General features: G+C 43.5%; 1 protein-coding gene across 1 annotated transcript in view; it reads left to right on the forward strand.

The window, feature by feature from the left end:
• The window catches only part of LOC122924076 (POU domain class 2-associating factor 1-like), an 81968-nt gene extending 57383 nt beyond the window's left edge, over positions 1–24585 (forward strand). The window contains exons 2-5 of the mRNA XM_044274993.1: positions 21131–21261; positions 21996–22038; positions 22121–22401; positions 23775–24585. Coding sequence (XP_044130928.1) covers positions 21131–21261; positions 21996–22038; positions 22121–22401; positions 23775–24098 — 779 coding nt within the window. The 3' untranslated portion in view covers positions 24099–24585. The remainder of the gene's footprint in view (positions 1–21130; positions 21262–21995; positions 22039–22120; positions 22402–23774) is intronic.
• Positions 24586–24806: the final 221 nt, after the last annotated feature.

Genomic DNA, 24806 nt, shown 5'->3' on the forward strand with positions numbered 1-24806 from the left:
GTTGTGGTTTTTGGCAATGTGGCTTGTACAGGTCCTTCTAAAAAAATTAGCATATTGTGATAAAGTTCATTATTTTCTGTAATGTACTGATAAACATTAGACTTTCATATATTTTAGATTCATTACACACAACTGAAGTAGTTCAAGCCTTTTATTGTTTTAATATTGATGATTTTGGCATACAGCTCATGAAAACCCCAAATTCCTTTCTCTAAAAATTAGCATATCATGAAAAGGTTCTCTAAACGAGCTATTAACCTAATCATCTGAATCAGCTAATTAACTCTAAACACCTGCAAAAGATTCCTGAGGCTTTTAAAAACTCCCAGCCTGGTTCATTACTCAAAACCGCAATCATGGGTAAGACTGCCGACCTGACTGCTGTCCAGAAGGCCATCATTGACACCCTCAAGCAAGAGGGTAAGACACAGAAAGAAATTTCTGAACGAATAGGCTGTTCCCAGAGTGCTGTATCAAGGCACCTCAGTGGGAAGTCTGTGGGAAGGAAAAAGTGTGGCAGAAAACGCTGCACAACGAGAAGAGGTGACCGGACCCTGAGGAAGATTGTGGAGAAGGACCGATTCCAGACCTTGGGGGACCTGCGGAAGCAGTGGACTGAGTCTGGAGTAGAAACATCCAGAGCCACCGTGTACAGGCGTGTGCAGGAAATGGGCTACAGGGGCCGCATTCCCCAGAAACAGCGGCAGAAGCGCCTGACCTGGGCTACAGAGAAGCAGCACTGGACTGTTGCTCAGTGGTCCAAAGTACTTTTTTCGGATGAAAGCTAATTTTGCATGTCATTCGGAAATCAAGGTGCCAGAGTCTGGAGGAAGACTGGGGAGAGGGAAATGCCAAAATGCCTGAAGTCCAGTGTCAAGTACCCACAGTCAGTGATGGTCTGAGGTGCCATGTCAGCTGCTGGTGTTGGTCCACTGTGTTTTATCAAGGGCAGGGTCAATGCAGCTAGCTATCAGGAGATTTTGGAGCACTTCATGCTTCCATCTGCTGAAAAGCTTTATGGAGATGAAGATTTCATTTTTCAGCACGACCTGGCACCTGCTCACAGTGCCAAAACCACTGGTAAATGGTTTACTGACCATGGTATTACTGTGCTCAATTGGCCTGCCAACTCTCCTGACCTGAACCCCATAGAGAATCTGTGGGATATTGGGAAGAGAAGGTTTAGAGACGCAAGACCCAACACTCTGGATGAGCTTAAGGCCGCTATCGAAGCATCCTGGGCCTCCATAACACCTCAGCAGTGCCACAGGCTGATTGCCTCCATGCCACGCCTCATTGAAGCAGTCATTTCTGCAAAAGGATTCCCGACCAAGTATTGAGTGCATAACTGAACATAATTATTTGAAGGTTGACTTTTTTTGTATTAAAAACACTTTTCTTTTATTGGTCGGATGAAATATGCAAATTTTTTGAGATAGGAATTTTGGGTTTTCATGAGCTGTATGCCAAAATCATCAATATTAAAACAATAAAAGGCTTGAACTACTTCAGTTGTGTGTAATGAATCTAAAATATATGAAAGTCTAATGTTTATCAGTACATTACAGAAAATAATGAACTTTGTCACAATATGCTAATTTTTTTAGAAGGACCTGTATAGGTGAAGCACATTGAAATCACGTGTTTCGCCAGTACAAGACACTCAGCCAAAACCCACATAGTCAAACCTCAGTGTGTCAGGACTCCTTGAGAATTATTGTTTTACAAGAGAATGCAATAGATTGGGATCCACTGCTTAAAATAGTGCACATTTTAGCAAAGACTAGATCAAGCCCCCTAAGGGTACGGCCACAGTCAAGTTTCCTGATGCAGTTTTGAAAGCCAAAATCATGAGTGGATCATAACAGTAGAGAATTACCGAACAATAGTGGGGGGCGGTGGAGATTTATCAGTTCCTGCACTCTAGAAGACTAGCTTCAAAAAGCTACAAAATAAGGCTTTGAGACTATTTGGTCTTATTTGCTCAAAATTTTTGAGACATCTAACATTTTTACACAATTCACCCTAGTTTTGAAAAGTGTGTGGAAAAGTGTGTGATATCAACTGAGGCTTTTCATAAAGACCCAAAAATTGTCTAAATCTTCATCTTGTAAAGGTTGGCATAGAAAATGGAGTAACATCTCAAGACGTGTTACACTTAAAGATGCACTAAACTTATCAAACTTTATGCAACATTTGATAAATTAGGCCAATCTAACAGCAACACAGTCTCCTGGAAATTATTCTAAAAAATCCCCTCAAGATAAATTCTCCCCTTGGGCGTTAGGACTGCTAAAATACACTAGAGGGGTTTTAGCATTGCCTTTGCACAAGAAAGCTGGCATCAAAAAGTCACATATTTTTGCAGAAGCATGATTTGCGCAAAAATTTAGCATAGGTAGAAATAAATAAATTTTGTTTCGTTTCATGTTGGGTCTGATCAAAAAATTCTACAAAACCAAATAAATTCAAACAGAATCGAAAGTGCCCTACCTGCCCTGAAAAGTAGTGTATAGCACCATGGGCATTCTTAGCACGGTATCCAGCACCCAGGGGAAGATTGGGAACTTAAAGTGGCCCTGGAAAAATACTAAAAGTGGTAGTTGGGTCCAAACTGATGGAAGGCAGGGCCAGTAATACCATATTGTGGCACATTATACCACCCCGACAGAGCCAAAAATACCACACTCCATCACAAAATACTGCCAGCAGCACAAAATACATCCCCAAAAACTTTCTCTGGCCGACAGTAAAGAGGGCTCAGGCGGCCCCCTGGGCATCGGCCCAACGGGAAATTTCCCTATAAGGTCTATGGCCAATCCGCCCTCTCTAGCCCCTTTCAAGCCCTTTAATGCAAGGACAACGTTCGTAAAGTGAAAGTGACAGTAGCATATATGGCTATGGGTAAAAGCATGGGCTATGAGTAAAAACATGGTAGCGGGTGGTAACAAACAACCTTCTGATTAAAATTGCATATGACATGTGTCAGCATAGTCCCTCCTGATTGGATGAAGTGGACTGAAAGGCACTATGGGCAAGCCCGTTGGCCAAGTCTTTGCCATGTGGGACATGTGATAATTCCTATTCATCTTCCCTGCCCTACTTTGCTGGGTTCTAATTTTTAAAACTGCAGATACCATTTTGAGCAATCGCAAAAGTTTCAGATTCACTAAAATCCAAATTTAGGAAGAAATTCATATCAAATTTGATTTGTTTAGAATTGATTCACTCGTCTCTACTCAACACTTTTTTTAAAAAGTGGACAGGCCTTAAATTACAGTGTAAAAGTCGTAGCTGCTGTAGATTTGATTTTCCAGTGTACGGATAGGCAAAGATGTAGCAACTTTATTAAGAGGCCTGTACCTCTTAATACATTTGCCACATCTTACTCCAGCGCACTTTGGACTAAAATGGGCATATAGAAATGCTGGTCTTAGTAAATTGTCTACGCGCCTAATATTCTGGACTTGAGGATAATGGCCTTGGGGAATTTAAAGAGTTGTACTATAGTGAAAAATGCAGTTAAAGTTATAACAATAGTCTTGGACAAACATATTATGTTCATTCAGAAGAACACGCTCAATGAGTAGCAAGGTGGCTCTTGGCTTTAATTTATGGTTTACGCTTGGCTCAGACCTGAATGTGCCTGATGCCTAAGCCAGAAATGAGATATTGGTGCTGTTTTGTATTTGTTCCACAAATTTGTGTTGGTTCTGTCCATGCAAATCTTAGTATACTGTAGAAGATTTAACCTCCAGGAATTAAGGGGGGGGGGGGGGGGGGTTCACGAGCATTGCCCTTGATGTGCAAAGTTAGGTCCATAATAAGGGACTGCTCGTCATGACTGCTAATGGACATACCCCTGGTATATTGGACATGCCCATCTTGCTCCTCAGTCCTCAAATCCATCAGCCAAACTTACATAGAGAGGGGTTATCTCCTTATTTTCATTGGATCATTAGTAAGCTCATCTTTTAACGAAGCAGCAAGACAAGTGGCCCAGGCTGTGACCATGATGAGTCAAATAGTATTATATAGCCATGACATAAATCTATTTCTATTAAGCAAATCCCTTTAATGTTAAATTGTAATAAATTGAGAAATAAAGGCCGTTGGAGGTATGTTTGTTCGTCTTCTAACAAGGTGCCAATTTGTGATATTTTCACATTCTTTGAGGTAAGCCAAAAATTTCAAGTACTGTACAGAAAAAAAGTCAATATTTGTTCCTGGCAATGGGACTTGGCAACACAGTTTTAGAAATATTTACCAAAGAGAATTAATTTAAAGGGGGTTTCCCATCTCAGACATACAGCTGGTTTCTAACTACCAAAGAGTTGGATGGAACCACCTCTCCATTCACAGTTGCAATGGGACAGGGTTTGATTAACCTTATTATGGAGATAGGTGTGGGTTCCAGAAGTGGGATATGCCATAAATGACTAAGGTGAGAATACTCGTTTAAAGGGAACCTGTCACCAGGATTTTGTGTATAGAGCTGAGGACATGGGTTGCTAGATGGCCGCTAGCACATCCGCAATAACCAGTCCCCATAGCTCTGTGTGCTTTTATTGTGTAAAAGAAACGATTTGATACATATGCAAATTACCCTGAGATGAGTCCTGTATGTGAGATGAGTCAGGGACAGGACTCATCTAAGCTTAATTTGCATATGTATAAAAAAAAATTTTTTTAAACAATAAAAGCACACAGAGCTATGGGGACTGGGTATTGTGGATGTGCTAGCGGCCATCTAGCAACCCATGTCCTCAGCTCTATACACAAAATCCCGGTGACAGGTTCCCTTTAAGTCAGGTAACTGTCATTCAAACTATCTTCAAAATAAGTCTGAAGATGAAATATGGCACCAAACCCTGGTGCAATTTGCTTCAAAAATTAATGTATATGATTTACTCTAGATTGATTGGACACTTTGCACCTTGTTAGTCAAGGAAAAATTAATGACGCTTAGAACAGCAGTACAAGAGAACCTACATCAGTAACTGAATCCCTTGTCCTTTAATGATAAGATGACTCTGCTAACTCTGTCTTAGTCTAAACAGAAAAGCCAAAAATAAGCTGGAAAAAAAACAGGAAATGCTAGTGTGTTATGTGTGCTACAGTGACCAGTGTGAACTCTGGAATAATTCAAGACATTTTTATAGGCGTAGTCACACAGAAGGAATTTTAATTTAAATAATATACAGCTTTTGGCTGGATTCACATGGTGAATTATTGATTTTTAGAAGACAAAAGAAATGAACTGCATGCCAGACTGGATGCAAACAAAATAATCCTTTTCATTTTAAAGGGAATATGTCACCTAGATAATCAATATTAAACCAAAATTATGTCCTTTCAGCACTTCATAATTTATTTCCATATGTTTTTCTTTTTCCTCACTTTATATCTTCATAAAATCCATATGCTAATGAGGTATTAAGGTGCCCAGAGGGGCATTATTTTCATTCAAAGGTGCCCAGAAATGCTCCTATTGAGTGCCCAGGCCCGTCCCGCTTCAGAGCCCAAGCAGGCTTCTCCTCTGCTTATATACTATACCCCCAGCAGCGCCATTGCCAGATTCCCTTTAAAGGGGCTGTCTCACTTCAGCGAATGCCATTTATTATGTAGATAAAGTTAATACAAGGCACTTACTAATGTATTGTGATTGTCCATATTGCCTCCTTTTTCCATCACTTTATACACTGCTTCTTTCCATGTTTACAAACACCATGTAATCCAGAAATGGTGGCCGTGCTTGCACACTATAGGAAAAATTGCCGGCCTCTCTGGTGGCTGGAACCACTGTGCAAAGTCCAGCATTTTTTTCTATAGTGTCCAAGCACGACCACAGCTGCTGGATTGCAGGGTGGTCATAATCATAGAAATGAGCCGTGTATAATTGTGATGTAAAAATGAATCCATCCAGAAAAGGAAGCAACATTGATAGCCACAATACATTAGTAAGTGCCTTGTGTTTAATGTATTTACATGATAAATTCCATTTGCAAAGTGAAACAACCCCTTTAAGGAAGTCAGTAGCAAAGTTTCGAACTGTTGGGCCTTCATCAGGTTGTAAAGATGGGATAGCCATTACTATTATGATTAATACATAACCCATGGGCATAGTAGAATATGCATGGAATAAAATACCGGTAAACATACAAATGTGTGCCCGCAAACGTGGTGACGTTATCAAGATTTTGCGCTGGATCTTCAATCAAGATGGCTGCAGCCGGCTCTTTGCGAATGGATGAAGTAAGTATGATTATTATTTGTTTTGTTTTTATTATACACTTTAACATTAATGTCAGATGCCGCAATCAGCGATGAATCAATGTGGTACCTAAGGGGTACAATGACATCGGCATCGCAACCGCCGCCTCCTGTCAGAGCACCCACGACTTACAAAGAAATGCACACACATGCATATTTGCGTATTCTTTTGTAAAATTCGGTAAAGCAGCCAAATCGAATTTAGCAACACTTTGCGCATCATTAATGCCGGGCTTTGGTGGAGTGCAGCAGCGGGCACAGGCATGAGCAGCAATATGTGCTTGTGTCAGTACTGAGCTGACTACGGTGCCTCCTGTATTCCTGTACAGCTGTGGAATCCATAAAATGCATACATGGCAATGGTGGATGGATACTGTATGCTCAACAGTGATACACAGGCTGGAACTTTGGGGTGTATTTGGACAGGAAAAGAATATAATCAATTAATAAAATACATCCCATTCTTATTCCATGATTAATGTAAAAAATGAAAATCTTCCCCTCCAAAAAATGGCTTTATGTCAAAGACATAATTAACAGACTGATTAAGGCCCCTTGCAGACGAGCGTTCCTCCCGCAGCGAGTTCGCAGCGCAGCTCCCGGCCTGAACTCCCAGCACTGATAGGGTCACATAGCATTATATTGATTTATGATGCTATGTAACCCTTATAGTTCTGGAATGTATTGGATAACACTGCCATAATGCTGTCAGTTATATACAGTACATTCCAGAAGGGTTACATAGCATCATAAATCATTATAATGCTATGTGACCCCCCGGCAGCGCTGGGAGTTCAGGCCGGGAGCTGCGCTGCGGACTCGCTGCGGGAGGAACGCTCGTCTGCAAGGGCCTTAACTGTCATATTACAGTGAGATGGATGCAAAGGCGGACTTTGTAACCACAAAAAATGGCTATAGGTCACCCTCAGACTCACCGGCCCGATTAAGTATTGTATTTCTGTGTCACTGGTGCAAACGAGGTGTACACTACGTGCAGAATTATTAGGCAAATGAGTATTTTGACCACATCATCCTCTTTATGCATGTTGTCTTACTCCAAGCTGTATAGGCTCGAAAGCCTACTACCAATTAAGCATATTAGGTGATGTGCATCTCTGTAATGAGAAGGGGTGTGGTCTAATGACATCAACACCCTATATCAGGTGTGCATAATTATTAGGCAACTTCCTTTCCTTTGGCAAAATGGGTCAAAAGAAGGACTTGACAGGCTCAGAAAAGTCAAAAATAGTGAGATATCTTGCAGAGGGACGCAGCACTCTTAAAATTGCAAAGCTTCTGAAGCGTGATCATCGAACAATCAAGCGTTTCATTCAAAATAGTCAACAGGGTCGCAAGAAGCGTGTGGAAAAACCAAGGCGCAAAATAACTGCCCATGAACTGAGAAAAGTCAAGCGTGCAGCTGCCAAGATGCCACTTGCCACCAGTCTGGCCATATTTCAGAGCTGCAACATCACTGGAGTGCCCAAAAGCACAAGGTGTGCAATACTCAGAGACATGGCCAAGGTAAGAAAGGCTGAAAGACGACCACCACTGAACAAGACACACAAGCTGAAACGTCAAGACTGGGCCAAGAAATATCTCAAGACTGATTTTTCTAAGGTTTTATGGACTGATGAAATGAGAGTGAGTCTTGATGGGCCAGATGGCTGGATTGGTAAAGGGCAGAGAGCTCCAGTCCGACTCAGACGCCAGCAAGGTGGAGGTGGAGTACTGGTTTGGGCTGGTATCATCAAAGATGAGCTTGTGGGGCCTTTTTGGGTTGAGGATGGAGTCAAGCTCAACTCCCAGTCCTACTGCCAGTTTCTGGAAGACACCTTCTTCAAGCAGTGGTACAGGAAGAAGTCTGCAAGGTAAGAAAAACATGATTTTCATGCAGGACAATGCTCCATCACACGCGTCCAAGTACCCCACAACGTGGCTGGCAAGAAAGGGTATAAAAGAAGAAAATCTAATGACATGGCCCCCTTGTTCACCTGATCTGAACCCCATTGAGAACCTGTGGTCCATCATCAAATGTGAGATTTACAAGGAGGGAAAACAGTACACCTCTCTGAACAGTGTCTGGGAGGCTGTGGTTGCTGCTGCACGCAATGTTGATGGTGAACAGATCAAAACACTGACAGAATCCATGGATGGCAGGCTTTTGAGTGTCCTTGCAAAGAAAGGTGGCTATATTGGTCACTGATGTGTTTTTGTTTTGTTTTTGAATGTCAGAAATGTATATTTGTGAATGTTGAGATGTTATATTGGTTTCACTGGTAAAAATAAATAATTGAAATGGGTATATATTTGTTTTTTGTTAAGTTGCCTAATAATTATGCACAGTAATAGACACCTGCACACACAGATATCCCCCTAAAATAGCTAAAACTAAAAACAAACTAAAAACTACTTCCAAAAATATTCAGCTTTGATATTAATGAGTTTTTTGGGTTCATTGAGAACATGGTTGTTGTTCAATAATAAAATTAATCCTCAAAAATACAACTTGCCTAATAATTCTGCACTCCCTGTATTGTGCCGATCACAAATGCCTACAGGTCACCCATAGACTGAACAGCCACATTAAAATATCCCTCACTGCAGGAGCCTCCTGTCCCTACACTAGTTAGAGCAGAATGGCGGCGCAACACGGCATTTATGCATGCATGGTCATGTGCTGCATCGGCCAACACTAGGCATGGCTGTGATGGCTTCCAAGTGCCCACAGCTGAAAAGCTTGTTGATTGGCTGCGCTGCAGCCTTTCAACAAGCTTTATTTAAAATTCGAACACTGAAAATGGACTTTTGCGCCAATGTTCGGGTGCCCGGACACCGTAATGTTCGGTACGAGCCCTAACATTCTGGTCCTGGTTTGCTCATCCCTAATTGTAACTGATGACCTTTCCTCATGACGCTATTATGAGCGCCAATGCCTTCTCAAGAGCTGATCGGTGGGGATCCCAGGTGTCTGACCCCCACCGATCAGCTACTGATGACTTATACAGGGTATAGGTCGTCAGTTAAAATATCCCAGAAAACCCCTTTAAAGACATGTCAACCACTAAATCATGTTATTGAATGACCTAGACGTGTGCGTGCTACTGCTACGGCTGTCCACTCATGATGTATTAGTTCTATACAGGAATGTTTAACAGGAATCGCAGTAGCGTTAGCACACGGGAGGTGTCCATGGAAGGTGTCTATGGGCCTGTATTGTAGTTCTTTTCATATGTAGATATGATGTCCATTATAGTTCACATTGAACATTTATTTCCCGTGAGTCAGCATGAAAATTGTGCAAATATAGGAACAGATCTCAAGCAGTGGTACTGTATGTCCTGCAAATAGTAAAGATGAAAGGAGGTGTTCGGCAAAGAGGGGGGAGATTCCCAGGTGCGTTTGGACTACAGTATAAATGTACTACTACCGCAATATACTGCATTGATGGTGGGCATATGGGGGATTAGGAAGCTCTATGTCCTGAATGACTTAGGCATAGCTCCCAAGAGAGATGACAGATAAAAGCAGCCTCTAGCTTTTTTTGTGTCCCGTCTTGTGTCCCTCTAAATGCCAGCTGCAAGGTTCAAATAAAGTAACAGCCAGAAGTCAGCAGGCGACACATGCCCCCATATGTAGTGATAGCCACAGTGCCAGCCTCATTCCATACAGAGTCCTGCTTGTCAATGGTCTTGCATTTTGGGGGGAAAATCCTGTGAGCTGAGCCACAAAGGGCAGGGCTTATGTAGACCATGCATACAATTGGGCTATTGGGGCATTCCTAGGCACAGGGCCCAAAGAGGTTGTTCAACATTTACCTTATTTTGAAAGTACACCCCACCCCACTCCATTGGACCTGTAAAGAGAAGTATACGTGCCCTCCACCACTTTCTGGGTATGTGGATCCCTGGTCACAGTGCTTCTGGTCCCCGCATGTAAACTTCCTGTATGGATGGGGTCACATGCACCACTGCAGCCAATGACTGGCTTCAGTAGTGAAATGTCTGAGGCCAGTCACTGGCTGCAGCACCATACATGACCCCATCCATGCAGGAACTTTATATGAAGGGAAGATAGGTTAGTATCCTCAGAACTGGAACCAAGCAGTGGGGAGCAGGTAAGTATACTTCATTTCACAAGTTCAGAAGGGTAGGGGTGTAACTTACAAATAAAGTAAACTTTAGAGTTTGGACAACCTCTTTAAGTGCCCCAATTTTGAATTTTTAAGAGTATGCAACGTGATAGCCATGCGAACCTCCCATAAAAAGAACCAGTCACATGCTCAACCATACTCAGTGCCACCCATGTGTCCCACCATACTGTATAAACTGCCCCCATCTACAAGGTGTCTGTCACATGGTCTCCCACATGTAATGCCTGCTGATTGTCTGCTTCATGTCCTCTTATATATATTATCTTGGAAATGCTACCCCCCCCCCCCCCATATTTCATGTCACCCATAAGTGCCTGCCACATGTCCCCCATTATAGCATCTACATAACCTCCTGTAGTGCCAGTAACATATACAGTGCCAGCTACTCATTATAACCAGCAAAAGGGCAAGTAGACGTAGGAGAAACGACTTTCTAGAGCACAGCTGTCTGTAGCTCTAGGCCATTGAGGAAGGGGAGAGAGGTCCCCGAAACGCCCCTACAAAGAGAGATCTGGACTAACTGCAGAGGACCGATGATAATTTGATCCGTGAAGTGCTTCACAAGAATCTTCAAATTTATATTCGTAAGCAATACCGGACCAAACAGGCAAATCCCGCGAGACATATACCACGTGACCCGGAAGTCTCGGACGAGGACGCCAAACGGGAGAAGAAGACGCCGGTACAAGGTGGTGAGTGGAGACTTGAGACAAGTCATTTCCAAGCGCCGTTCCTGATACAGAAGGGGTAAGAGATCAATTTTCGCCTTACTCACCACGTACAGTTTATACTAATATTTACCGGACTACCAAGGTCCCGTTTTTCGGACTCTACTACTGTCTTTATTGTCCCTAAACAAGGGAATACTTCGGAGAGAATATTGTGACCATTAAGGAAGTAACCGTCTTTTCAAAAAACAGTGTTGGACCCGGAATTTTCCAGTTGTTATGAACTATACGCATAACCTCAATCAATTGAAGGACATAGAGTACACACTTTGATTCAGTGTTGCCAGTGTGTTTTTATCCTGCGGTTCCATCTTACAGTATTAATTATTGATTTTATTACCATTTTTTATGTGAGATTTTATTCTATTGTATGCGATTGTATTTTATTGTATACCCTTTCAAGTGTGATTAATTGCTGTAATAAATTGCCACATTCAATATGACCCACATAATTGCGTGCCAGTCTCATACCATTTGTTTCTAATCTTTTTCCTATTTGTAGTGGAGATGAGTGGTACCCGGTGGGGTCTTCTGCTGTTGTAGCCCATCTTTCTTTCCCATTCTGACATTCAGTTTGGAGTTCAGGAGATTGTCTTGACCAGGACCACAACCCTACATGCATTGAAGCAACTGCCATGTGATTGGTTGACTAGATAATTGCATTAATGAGAAGGAAGAGAAGTTATTTACATGGGACTGTAGGGAGAGGACTGGTGTTATTTACATGGGACTGCATGGTATAGAAGACTGAAGGGAGATGCGTGAAGTGATTTACATGGGATTGCATGGTATAGAAGACTGGAGGGAGAGGACGGGCATTATAATTTATGGGGGCACTACAGAGATGATTATGACTCCGGAGGGTACGGCAGGAGGTATTATTACAGGGGGCACTGCAGGGAACATAATAAATACTGTGGGCAGTGGTGGAGGGCATTACTACTACTGAGGGATCTATAGAAGTGCCTTATAGATGATAAGAAGTGCCCTATAGGGAGGCCTTATTAGTACTGAGGGCACTGTAGGGAGCCTTATTACCACTGTGGATACTATTTGTGGGTGGCTTCCACCTGGCGGTGAGCCCGGTGATATTACCGGCACTGATTGACATGCTTTAGCGCTGCCTTAGCCTGTAAAATGGCTAGGGCAGCGCTAAAGCCACCCATCAATGCCGGTCTGTGTTGGGCCCATGTTCATATATGCCTGCATTATTGAAAAAAAAAAAATTATTTGAATATATGCAAATGATCCTCTAGGACCAACAGGGGGTGTTACCATTACACCTAGAAGTGTAATTCTACTTTGACAGGGCCTGGCAGGGAAAATGTCATCCAACCGGGCCATGTTAAAGTGCAGAGGGCGCGGCAGTTACAGAGAAACGGAGCCTCTAGGTGTAATGGTAACTCCTCCGTTTGTATATAACAGAACATTATTTTTCTCAGCAATTCGGGCACATAAGAACATGGTATCAACATAGATGCCTTCAGCTGCCAAGAGCACACGTAACAGGTCAGTCCTTTAATTGTCCAAGTGTATGAGGGAGTACTGAGGGATAGCTGAAGGCCGAGGGAGCATTTTACCATCAGCTATGGACTTCATTGGGGGGAGAAAGCTGGCACTAAAGTGCCTAGGGCAGCATCAAATCTAAATATGGACCTGGCTCCACAGCAGTAGCAGGATGTAGTGTCACACATTGCTCTGCTGGTCTGTGTATGAGGAGGAGCGGTGCGGCCGGGAATCTGCTGTGCTCCTCCTCCTATGTGTGACACTACATCCTGCTACTGCTGTGTAGTGCCAGTGGCTGAACTGTGATCATGAGGAACTAGGCAAGTATATTTTTTTTAACTTCCTGTGAAGGGGGCACATATCTGACCATTACTACTGTGAGGGAGCACATATCTGGACATAACTATGTACTGGCACAAAGGGGGAATAATTACTATGTGGGGGCATTAAGGGTACTGGGTGTGTATAGTTATGCTTTGGGCAGAGTTAGAGGGGTGATCTACAGTAGTATGAAAAGAAGAATATATATATATATATATATACACACACACACACACACACATATACATATACATACACACACACACACACACACACAGTCCTGATCAAAAGTTTAAGACCACTTGAAAAATGGCAAAAAATCATATTTAGCATGGCTGGATCTTAACAAGGTTCCAAGTAGAGCTTCAACATGCAACAAGAAGAAATGGGAGTGAGACAAAACATTTTTTGAGCATTCAATTTAATGAAAACAATAAATAAACTAAAACAGGCTGTTTTTCAGCTGATCAAAAGTTTAGGACCACACCTCCAAAAAAAAAAAAAAAAAAAACTAAACCCCCCCAAAACAGAAATCCAACTTCCAAACATGAACTCAGTAATGAGTAGCTCCGCCGTTATTGTTTATCACTTCAAAAATTTGTTTCGGCATGCTTGATGCAAGCGTTTCCATGAGGTGAGTGGGAACATTTCTCCAAGTGGTGAAGACGGCTGCACGAAGGCCATCTACTTTCTGGAACTGTTGTCCATTTTTGTAAACTTCCCTTGCCATCCATCCCCAAAGGTTCTCAATTGGATTTAGATCAGGGGAACATGCAGGATGGGCCAAAAGAGTGATGTTATTCTCCTGAAAGAAGTCCCTTGTCCTGCGGGCATTGTGTACTGTAGCGTTGTCCTGTTGAAAAACCCAGTCGTTACCACACAGACGAGGGCCCTCAGTCATGAGGAATGCTCTCTGCAACATCTGGACATAGCCAGTGGTCGTTTGATGCCCCTGCACTTCCTGAAGCTCCATTGTTCCACCGAAGTTAAAAGCACCGCAGACCATTATGGCGCCCCCTCCACTGTGGCGCGTAGAAAACATCTCAGGTGGGATCTGCTTGTCATGCCAGTAACGTTGGAAACCATCAGGACCATCAAGGTTAAATTTTTTTTCTCATCAGAGAATAAAGCTTTCTTCCACCTTTGAATGTCCCATGTTTGGTGCTCTCTTGCAAAGTCCAAACGAGCAGTTCTGTGGCGTTCAAGGAGACGAGGTCTTTGAAGAAGTTTTTTGTTTTTGAAGCCCTTCAGTCTCAGATGCCGCTTGATGGTTTTTGGGGCTGCAGTCAGCACCAGTAAGGGCCTTAATTTGGGTCGAGGATCGTGCAGTGTCTTGACGGACAGCCAATTGGATCCTCCGGCTCAGTGCTGATGAAATTTTTTTGTGTCTTCCATTTGACTTTTTTGTTCCATAACCCTCAGGACCATTTAAGAAATTCCAAATGACTGTCTTACTGCGTCCCACCTCAGCAGCGATGGCGCGCTGTGAGAGACCCTGCTTATGCAGTTCAACAACCCAACCACGTTCAAAAAGGGAGAGTTTTTTTGCCTTTGCCATCACAACGTGTGACTACCTGACAGAAAATGACAATGAATCCACATCTTTGCACAGATTTGGCCTTTTAAAGGAATGTGGTACTAAAATTTGGATCAGCTGAAAAACAGCCTGTTTCAGTTTAATTGTTATTTTCAATTAATTGAATGCTCAAAAAATGTTTTGTCTCACTCTCATTTCTTCTTGTTGCATGTTGAAGCTCTACTTGGAACCTTGTTAAAATCCAACAATGTAAAATATGATTTTTTGCCATTTTTCAAGAGGTCTTAAACTTTTGATCAGGACTGTAATTATATATATATATATATATATATATATATATATATATATATTATATATATATATATATATATATATACATATACATATATACATACACACACACATACACATATTGTAAACATATTCACAAGATGTTTTTTTATTTGCACATATATGTGTATATTTGTATGTGTGGTTTGGTGGGGGGCCCAGGTACATCCTTTGCACAGGGGCCCTTTGCTGCCTGTGTCCGCCTCTGGCCAATGAGAAGGCTGCAATGTCTTTGTCTGAGCTTAGCAACATCCCTAGCAACCAATAGGATAGTTGCCTACCCCTTACTATATAAGAACCTCCCCAGCAGCCCTTGTATGCAGTATCTTGCAGATCTGAGAGAGAGAGAGCAGTGTTATTGCTGTGATCTCTGCTTTCCTGTGTCATTACATTAGTTAGTTAGGCTACTTTTACACTCGCGGCAGAGTTATCCGTCAAGCAGATCCATCGCCGGAACTGCCTGCCGGATCAGGCAGTCTGCATGCAAACGGACAGCATTTGAAGACGGATCCAGATGTGGATCAGTCTCTCAAACGCACTCCAAGAATGGATCCGTCATATGGACAAACGTATCAGTTTCTATTTTTCTATTTTTTTTTACATTTTTACCGGTCTGCACGTGCGCAGAGCGGAAGGACGGATCAGGCATTGCAGTATTTTTCATGACGGATCTGACTCTAATACATTTCAATCCGGCATCTGATCCGGAATCTTTGACGGAGATAATACTGCAGCATGCTGTGGTATTTCCTCCGTCCAAAACGCCGTTCAGGGACTGAACTGAAGACATCCTGATGCATCCTGAACTGATTGCTCTCCATTCAGAATGCATTAGGATAAAACTGATCAGTCCTTTTCCAGTATGGAGTCCCTAGGACAGAACTCAGTGCTAGAAAAGAAAAACGCTAGTGTGAAAGTACCCTTAGTATATATATATATATTACAGATAGTTAGTGGGAGAAGGTCAGTGTAGGTTAGATAGTGATATAGTGTAGCTGTACGTACATAGTGCTGTGATGTCAAAATGTCACAACAATACTTAGTGCACCAATCACTAATAAGTAGTCAGACCTGTTAAAATGTGAATTTGCACATATTGCGGCAAAATATTTGCATCATTAGTGCTGATTTCGCAATTACAAATATATGTGAGTCCTCTATCTGCATAGAAAGCTATTGTAATGTTCTGCCGTGCCAACCATTTTCTCCAGTCTCAGGAAACTTATACCAGATTAAAATATTTAGCTATAGTGACCCACAAATGTATTTCGCGTGCATTACGCAAATATTACATTGCCGATTTTTTGCCAAAAAATAAACTAATCTCGAATTTGCAAATATATGACGAATATTCTTGATATTTTGCGAATATTTGGTAGAATTCTAATATTGCCCCTGCCGATCACTAGTGGTTGGCACTGATGGGGACACTGTTGCTCTTAGTCATGGGGCACTTTTCCTGCCCCTTTACAACACTGGTGCATGGACGATTGTTACGTTTGCTTTGCCTTTTCTACAATAGCTAATTGGTGGCTGAACAATGGCACTCTGGTCTACTGCAGAACTTTTCAATTTACCAACAACCTTGTCATTTGGTAAAGCATTACTGACTTTACCAACTAATTTCACGTAACCACATTTTGCATGAGCAACCTTTGCTCTTAAGTAAATAATGTATGAGTCCGTGTAACTTCAAAGACACCATCGCTCCACCTGCCCGGTTACGAGTGTACCCTGCTTTGTCATTTACACTTGTAACCTTGGTTTCAGGAATTTTTATGGCAATTCTGCAAGATTTTTCTACCTTTATTATATACTTTGTTTCTATTAGCATAAACTTTATATGAACAGGATAATGAGGTTTATGGGAATAGCTGCCTATTGTTAAAAATTGCAGTTCTAGTTATCTGTACTTTATTTCTGTTTACTTCATATCTCGTTTTTACTATATCTTCTACACATATCCACTGTAGGGGATCGTCTCTTTTCAGGGGGGGGGGGGGGGTCACACTCACAGATATCTTCGCAGACACGATTATAATGTCCTAACTCTTGCTTTATTTCAGACACTTTAGCAAAGCACAGGTTAAGAAGTCGCAGCTTCAACTTATCACATGTGACATCCACCAAAATAACAAACCCTTGCCCGGCTAGGCTCTAACTAAACACATAAGCATATCCCTGACTCACCTAGAGAGAGCTCTGTTCACACATGGAACACAAATGCGGCTTTCCTCAGCCATAGGCCTCATGCACACGACCGTTGTGTGCATCCGTGGCCGTTGTGCCGTTTTCCGTTTTTTTTCGCGGACCCATTGACTTTCAATGGGTCCGTGGAAAAATCGGAAAATGCACCGTTTTGCAGCCGAGGCCGTGATCCGTGTATCCTGTCCGTCAAAAAAATATGACCTGTCCTATTTTTTTGACGGACAACGGTTCACGGACCCATTCAAGTCAATGGGTCCGTGAAAGAACACGGATGCACACAAGATTGGCATCCGTGTCCGTGATCCGTGGCCGTAGGTTGCTTTCATACAGACGGATCCGAAGATCCGTCTGCATAAAAGCTTTTTCTGATCTAAGTTTTCACTTCGTGAAAACTCATTTCCGACAGTATATTCTAACACAGAAGCGTTCCCATGGTGATGGGGACGCTTCTAGTTAGAATACACTGCAAACTTTGTACAAGACTGCCCCCTGCTGCCTGGCAGCACCCGATCTCTTACAGGGGGATATGATAGCACAATTAACCCCTTCAGGTGCGGCACCTAAAGGGGTTAATTGTACTATCATATTCCCCTGTAAGAGATCAGGGCTGCCCGGCAGCAGGGGGCAGACCCCCCCCCCCTCCCCAGTTTGAATATCGTTGGTGGCACAGTGTGCGCCCACCATCGCCCCCCCCCTTCCTCCCTCTATAGTTAAAAATCGTTGGTGGCACAGTGTGCGCCCACCATCGCCCCCCCCCTTCCTCCCTCTATAGTTAAAAATCGTTGGTGGCACAGTGTGCGCCCACCATCGGCCCCCCCTCTCTCTATAGTAGTAACAACCATTGGTGGCAGTGTGCGGCCTCCCATTCCCCCCCCCCACCACAGTAGAAGATTCATACTTACCTGCTTGCTGCTGCGATGTCTGTGACCGGCCGGGAGCTCCTCCTACTGGTAAGTGACAGTTCTTTAGCAATGCGCCGCACAGACCTTTCACTTACCAGTAGGTGGAGCTCCCGGCCGGTCACAGACATCGCAGCAGCAAGCAGGTAAGTATGAATCTTCTACAATTGTACTATTGCTAAGTAACCATGGCAACCAGGGATGCAGTAGCTTCCTGGTTGCCATGGTTACCGATCGGAGCCCCAGCGATTAAACTGGGACTCCGATCGGAACTCCGCTGCCACCAATGATGGGGGGGGGGGGGAATGGGAGGCCGCACACTGCCACCAATGGTTGTTACTACTATAGGGAGAGGGGGGGCCGATTGTGGGCGCACACTGTGCCACCAACGATTTTTAACTATACAGGGAGGAAGGGGGGGGGCGATGGTGGGCGCACACTGTGCCACCAACGATTTTTAACTATAGAGGGAGGAAGGGGGGGGGCGATGGTGGGCGCACACTGTGCCACCAACGATTTTTAACTATAGAGGGAGGAAGGGGGGGGCCCGATGGTGGGCGCACACTGTGCCACCAACGATATTCAAACTGGGGAGGGGGGGGGCTGCCCCCTGCTGCCTGGCAGCCCTGATCTCTTACAGTGCGGCACCTGAGGAGTTAATTGTGCTGATCACGGCCCCCTGTAAGAGATCGGGTGCTGCCAGGCAGCAGGGGGCAGTCATGTACACAGTTTTTCAGTGTATTCTAACCTGAAGCGTCCCCATCACCATGGGAACGCCTCTGTGTTAGAATATACTGTCGGAAATGAGTTTCACGATGTAGCTCATATCCGACAGTATATTCTAACATAGAGGAGTTCCCATGGTGATGGGGACGCTTCAAGTTATGTTCGGGTGTCCGCCTGGCCGTGCGGAGGCAAGCGGATCCGTCCAGACTTATAATGTAAGTCAATGGGGACGGATCCGTTTGAAGATGACACACTGTGGCTCAATTTTCAAACGGATCCGTCCCCCATTGACTTTCAATGTAAAGTCTGGACGGATCCGTCTGAGGCTATTTTCACACTTTAGAAATGTTTTAACAATATAATGCAGACGGATCCGCTCTGAACGGAGCCACCGTCTGCATTATGAACACAAGTGTGAAAGTAAAGGGACTCCTGACTTTACATTGAAAGTCAATGAGGACGGATCCGTTTGCAATTGCACCATATTGTGTCAACGTCAAACCGATCCGTCCCCATTGACTTGCATTGTAATTCAGGACGGATCCATTTGGCTCCGCACGGCCAGGCGGACGCCAAAACGACTTTTTTTTCATGTCCGTGGATCCTCCAAAAATCAAGGAAGACCCACGGACGAAAAAACGGTCACGGATCACGGACCCACGGACCCCGTTTTTGCGGGCCGTGAAAAAAAACTGTCGTGTGCATGAGGCCATAGAGTCCAGCAACCTCCAGGCTTCGACACTTCAATACCTTTTGGGGGATTGTGGCCCAGTAGTCCTCCTCACTCTGGCCTCGTGATCCTTGTTTCACAGGCGTCACCGCGTCCCCCAAAGTTCAAGCTATCGCCTAGCCTCGTGGCCCCTTAGCCCACCCGGCTGAGACCACTCACACAGAGTCTCACCAGGACTCTGCTTCACCAAACACTCCAGAGTGAGACCCACCCAAGATCCAGTAGCAGGATTAAATAGGATCCCTGGACATGAGCCTGCCCTAAGTCCCAGACTGGAACCTGGGGAAACAACACCTCAATGTTCACATTGCCACACCACATATCCATATGTCTTTATATTCCTTATACCCATTGTCCTTACATTTAGTTCGCTTGCATACCAGGGCTATATCCCCAATCCGCAGCCCGATATACACGCCTGTGCACAAGCGCAACCTCTCCTACCCTCGGTGCATGCCATAGCACCGACAGCAAATCGAGTCTAGACATGTCTGTCGCAATGCTCTACCCGTACAGGCGCGCGCCTTTCAAAAGGATGCCGCTCTCCCTCTCAGGCGGTTCACCTTTCTCATAGTGCGGACGCACGTTGCCTTTCTGAGCGCTGACCACCATATCTCCTTACTCTCCCACAGTGGCTCCAGGTATTCCCGGACATTACTTATACCATTGTTTACTGCCTACCCTCTGCCTAACTATATCTGCTTGATTGTTGACACTGTACCCTGCCTATCTCATATGTTATTTTACCTTCATATCGCAGTGTGTATATCCCTGACATATAGAGATAGCATTGCATCATGCTACATCAAGCCTTACCTTTGGATCCTGTGGACCTGATTAATACGAATTGAAGAATCTACATCTGTTTTCATGTTATATTACCATGTGTTTGACATATCTATATTTTTATTTGCATTCATTTTTTTTTTTTTGTCTTTTCGCTCTAAGCACCGGTATATTTACCATTGTGACTGTCGATACTGTATGCTGACCACTGCCATTCTGTATGTTTAAAATCATGACATCCATATTGTTTTCTTTATTCTGTTATAGTTTGAAAAAGGCCGAATTGGCCGAAACGTAGCAAAAAGAGCCGCATATTAAATAAACAACGCGTATGATCACATAAGCTACGTTTGTTCGTGATATTTCTGCGGATAGCTCTTCCTGTTCGTGATATTCCTGTGGATAGATCTTCAATACTGATTGGTGGGGACCCGACTTCCGGCACCCTTCCCGATCAGTTGTCTGAAGAGCCCGGGGCATTCTGGTGAGTGCCACAGCCTCTTCCGAGAGCAGTGACGTCAAGTTCATTGGTCACATGGCCTATTTGCATCTCAGTCCCATTCAAGTGAAAGGGCTAGGGCTGCAATACCAAGCCCAGCCGGTATACGCTGTGCTTGGTATAATGTTAGAAAGCACAGTCACTTCAAACAGCTGAAACGTGGTGGGTGCCAGGAGTTGGATCCCCAACAATCAGATATTGATGACCTTAGCCCCTTTAATTCCAAAGCAAATGAATGTAGGCCAGACGCATTGGGCAGACGGAATGCATTATCACTGCAGGATCAGACTACACAAAGTTTGTTGGTAGTCTGTAACAATGCGGACATGGATTTGCATAGGAGCTGTTTACACAGAATGATAGGACAATTCAAGATTTATAAACTTAGCCAGGTAAATTCCCTCACATATCCACTCTTCCTTTTTGTCTTCTAGCTGTGACTTCAGATCAGCACCAGCAGAACCAGAACCGACCTTACCTTGGTGTGCGGGTCAAGGAACCAGTCAAGGAGCTTCTGAAAAGAAAGAGAGGGAACTCAGCTGCTACTAATTCCATAACGCCCACGGTAATGTGACTACACATGTCATAGCCGATATACTGTATATTTATCATGTATTACCTCTTATAACAAGGCTGCATTCATTAATATAAGAGGTTGTTCTGTTTTATTATGTTACACATTTTAAAGGGATTTTCTAAATTAAAATGTTTATGGAAATTCAAGTAAATCAATGAATTTTTATGTTGATTATATCTAACTGTAAAATTGTATATATAGGTCAATGTAACCTTCGAAGTGGTTCTCCAGGATTTTGATATTGATGGCCTATCCTCAGGATATCAACAAAAGGAGAAAATCCAGCTCTTGAACAACAGGAGACACTTTATTTAGCAGTAAAACTTCCAATCCTCATAGGCAAGGGTATAGTCTTGCCTATGAGGATTGTAAGTTTTACCTCTAAATAAAGTGTCTCCTGTTGTTCAAGAGCCGGATTTTCTCCTTTTGTTGATTTGCTGTTCCGGCCGTGTCCAGGCTGGTACCGTGCTCACCACAGGTGCAGCAGGTGAGAGCTGCTCAATCTTCTCATTTACTCCTATCCTCAGGATATGTATTTAATATCTGATCAGAGGGGATCCGACTCCAAGCACCCCCGCCGATCAGCTGTTTAAAAAGGCCACGGCACTCCAGTGACTGCTGCGGCCTCTTCCTACGTCGGTGATGTCTCATCCATCGTTCACATGGCTAATGTGCAGCTCAGTCCCATTTGCTCAGAGTTCATCTTGTTCATCTGTTTCTAGGTGTCGACATCTTACCAGACTCTCCCACCGTACACGTCAGTAGGTAATCAGTCACTGAAATATTTCTGTATGCTGATAGTTTTGTTCAGCATTTTTTAATCCATGTCATCATCATTGATTTCTAGTCTCAAACTCCACTGACCACCCGTATGTTGATTTGGACGCTACAACATCATTGCTGCCAATCCAAGATGAAGGCACATTCTACACTGGATGGATTTCCCAGCCGCCCTCTTTTCAGCCTATAACACAATGGACAGCATGCCCAGAGTACATCTCACACGAGACTGTCAGCTGCCCGTATACAGGTGACATGTATGTGCAGCCCATGTGTCAGGGCTACACGGTGGTTGGTCCACCTTCAGTCTTGACTTACACCTCACAACCTCTACTTACCAATTTCACAGTAAGTCAACGTGTGTTTAAATTATATTATTTTTATTACCGGTAGTTCATCTAAAAAAACATATGTTAAAGGGATTGTCTAGTATTTTTATATTGATGGTCTATCCTCAGGATAGGCCATTAATATCTGATTGATGGAAGTCTAATCTCCTGCATCACCCCAGATCAGCTGTTCTGCAGTAGCTTTGAACTACATATAGCTCCTTCCACTGTGTAGTGAATGGAGCTGATTAGTGCTACTTCCATTGAATTCATAGAAGAGCTACAGTAACCAGTAACCATTTTGTAGTGGATGGAGCTGTGTAGTCAGTGTCAGAACTACTGCAGAACAGCTGATGAGGAGGGCCGGGTGTCAGACTCCCACTAATCAGATATTGAGGCCTATCCTAAAAATAGGCCATCAATAATACAATCCTGGAATATCTCTTTAAGGTCTAGAACTCAATGCTGGACTATAAGACTCCAAAAATGGGAAATGTAGTAACTGATGCACCACCAGGGGCAGACTGGGAGCTTAAAGTGACCCTGGATAAAAACCTAAAATTGGCCCCGTGTTGAAGGTGGGTCCGAATTGACAGAGGGCTAGGCAACTGAAGTAGGTTGAGCCAGCAATACTGTAGTGAAGAACAAGATACCCTCCCAGCAGAACTAAATGCCATAGAGCAGCACAAAATACTTCCGCCCATGCCACAGCATGAAACTGTATCATTGTTCTGGGGCTATCGATACAGTTGAATTCAGGAGAACACCTGCGGCCACTGGCCAGGTACATAAGGGCCTGATGCTCCTACATTAATTAATACTGAAAATATCAGCTCTTTATGTACCTGACCACGGCCAAAATGAGGGCTTGGATGGCCCTTTGGGTGTCGACCCACCGGGAAATTTCCCTGTAGGGTCCATGATCAGGTGCACGATTAGGTATTTGCATGTTCTTGCTAAAACACAGTGTGATAGCCATAGCACATAATTTTTCTCAGACCTGAGAGATAACTTGTTTATAGGGATTTAAATGGGTGATTCCCATCTTATGTGGTCCTCATCCACATCTCCAGAACAGTTGCTCCTCTCTAGCGGTGAATGGAGAAGTGTCAACTTGATGACTTTTATTCAATTCTAGGGGAGTCATGGATCGTGGTATCCTGGGGAGAGGGAGGACTGTTGCGCTAGTTGTAGGTTGCATCAATATTAAGATATCTCCTCCTCTCCTCCACTGTGTCTAGAGAAGTTGAAATTTTACTTACTATAACTTACTAATCTTTACTTACTAAATATGACATGAAAACCTGACATAAATGCTGTGTGTGAATCTAGCTTGTAATTTCTTCTGTCTGTTTAGTGACTTCTGAACATATCAAAACTTCTTCCTGACAGACAAGAAGCACCACTCCATGTGTGGCCACCCAGTTAGAATATGCAGAGCAGCAAACACCACTGACTTACTTCCCATGGCCACAGACCATTCCAAACCTTCCTACTGCAACTCATTCAATACCATACCAAGCAACGCCACCCACCATTCAAAGCCAACAGTTTGTCACAGTACCAATTCCTGTACAGGATTCTGTGCCAGAGGAACTTAATGAGTCAAGAGTGAGACGAGACCTCAACAACCTGCCAATGGAAAAATTACTCCAAGGAGAGGAAGGAAACGATTCCTATGTTCTAAATCACACTTTATCTATTGAAGGCCTTTAAATTATGCGTTCCTTACCTAGTGTAATATTTAAGAATCTGTGATTTGAGTTTTTGTGAAGAAATTCTATGTACGGTACTACAATTAGAGGGATATTCCAACCAAAAATCAACCATGTAACAACTGTGAAGATCCAATTGCTGTAACCCCCCCCCCCCCCCAAAAAAAAAAATTGCAGATAGCTGAAGGTCCAACTGCTGTAATCCTCTCCAATCACAGATCAGTGGAGGCCCAACTGCTTTAACTCCCTCCAGTCACAGATTGGTGGAGGTCCAACTGCTGGAATCCCCTGCAATAACAGATTGGTGGATGTCCAACTGCTGTAAACCGCTCCAATCAGAGATGGGTAGAGATCCAACTGCTTGAACCCCCTCCAATTGCAGATCCTTGAAGGGCCATCACCTGCACCTCCCTCCAATCTCTAGAACAGTGCTTAGCTGTAAGTGTTACTCCCATAGTGTTTGTATGAAGCGGCAGCTCACGTGCGCGACAACCATGTCCATTTAGACTCCTCTTTGCTATGGTTGTGCAGTTGAGGGGAGAGCTGAGGACCAATGTCTCCCATTCTACCAACTGGTTGGGATCTTGGTGGTTGGCTCCCACCAAATTAATATTTTTCTCTTTTGTAGTGCAGATTTTTTAGTTGGAGTATCCCTTTAAGGACACATTTCATAACCAAAAAGATGCATAAACCTATTGTAAATAAATGT

Source organism: Bufo gargarizans, unplaced genomic scaffold (assembly GCF_014858855.1).
Source record: "Bufo gargarizans isolate SCDJY-AF-19 unplaced genomic scaffold, ASM1485885v1 original_scaffold_2207_pilon, whole genome shotgun sequence".
NCBI classification, from domain to species: domain Eukaryota; kingdom Metazoa; phylum Chordata; class Amphibia; order Anura; family Bufonidae; genus Bufo; species Bufo gargarizans.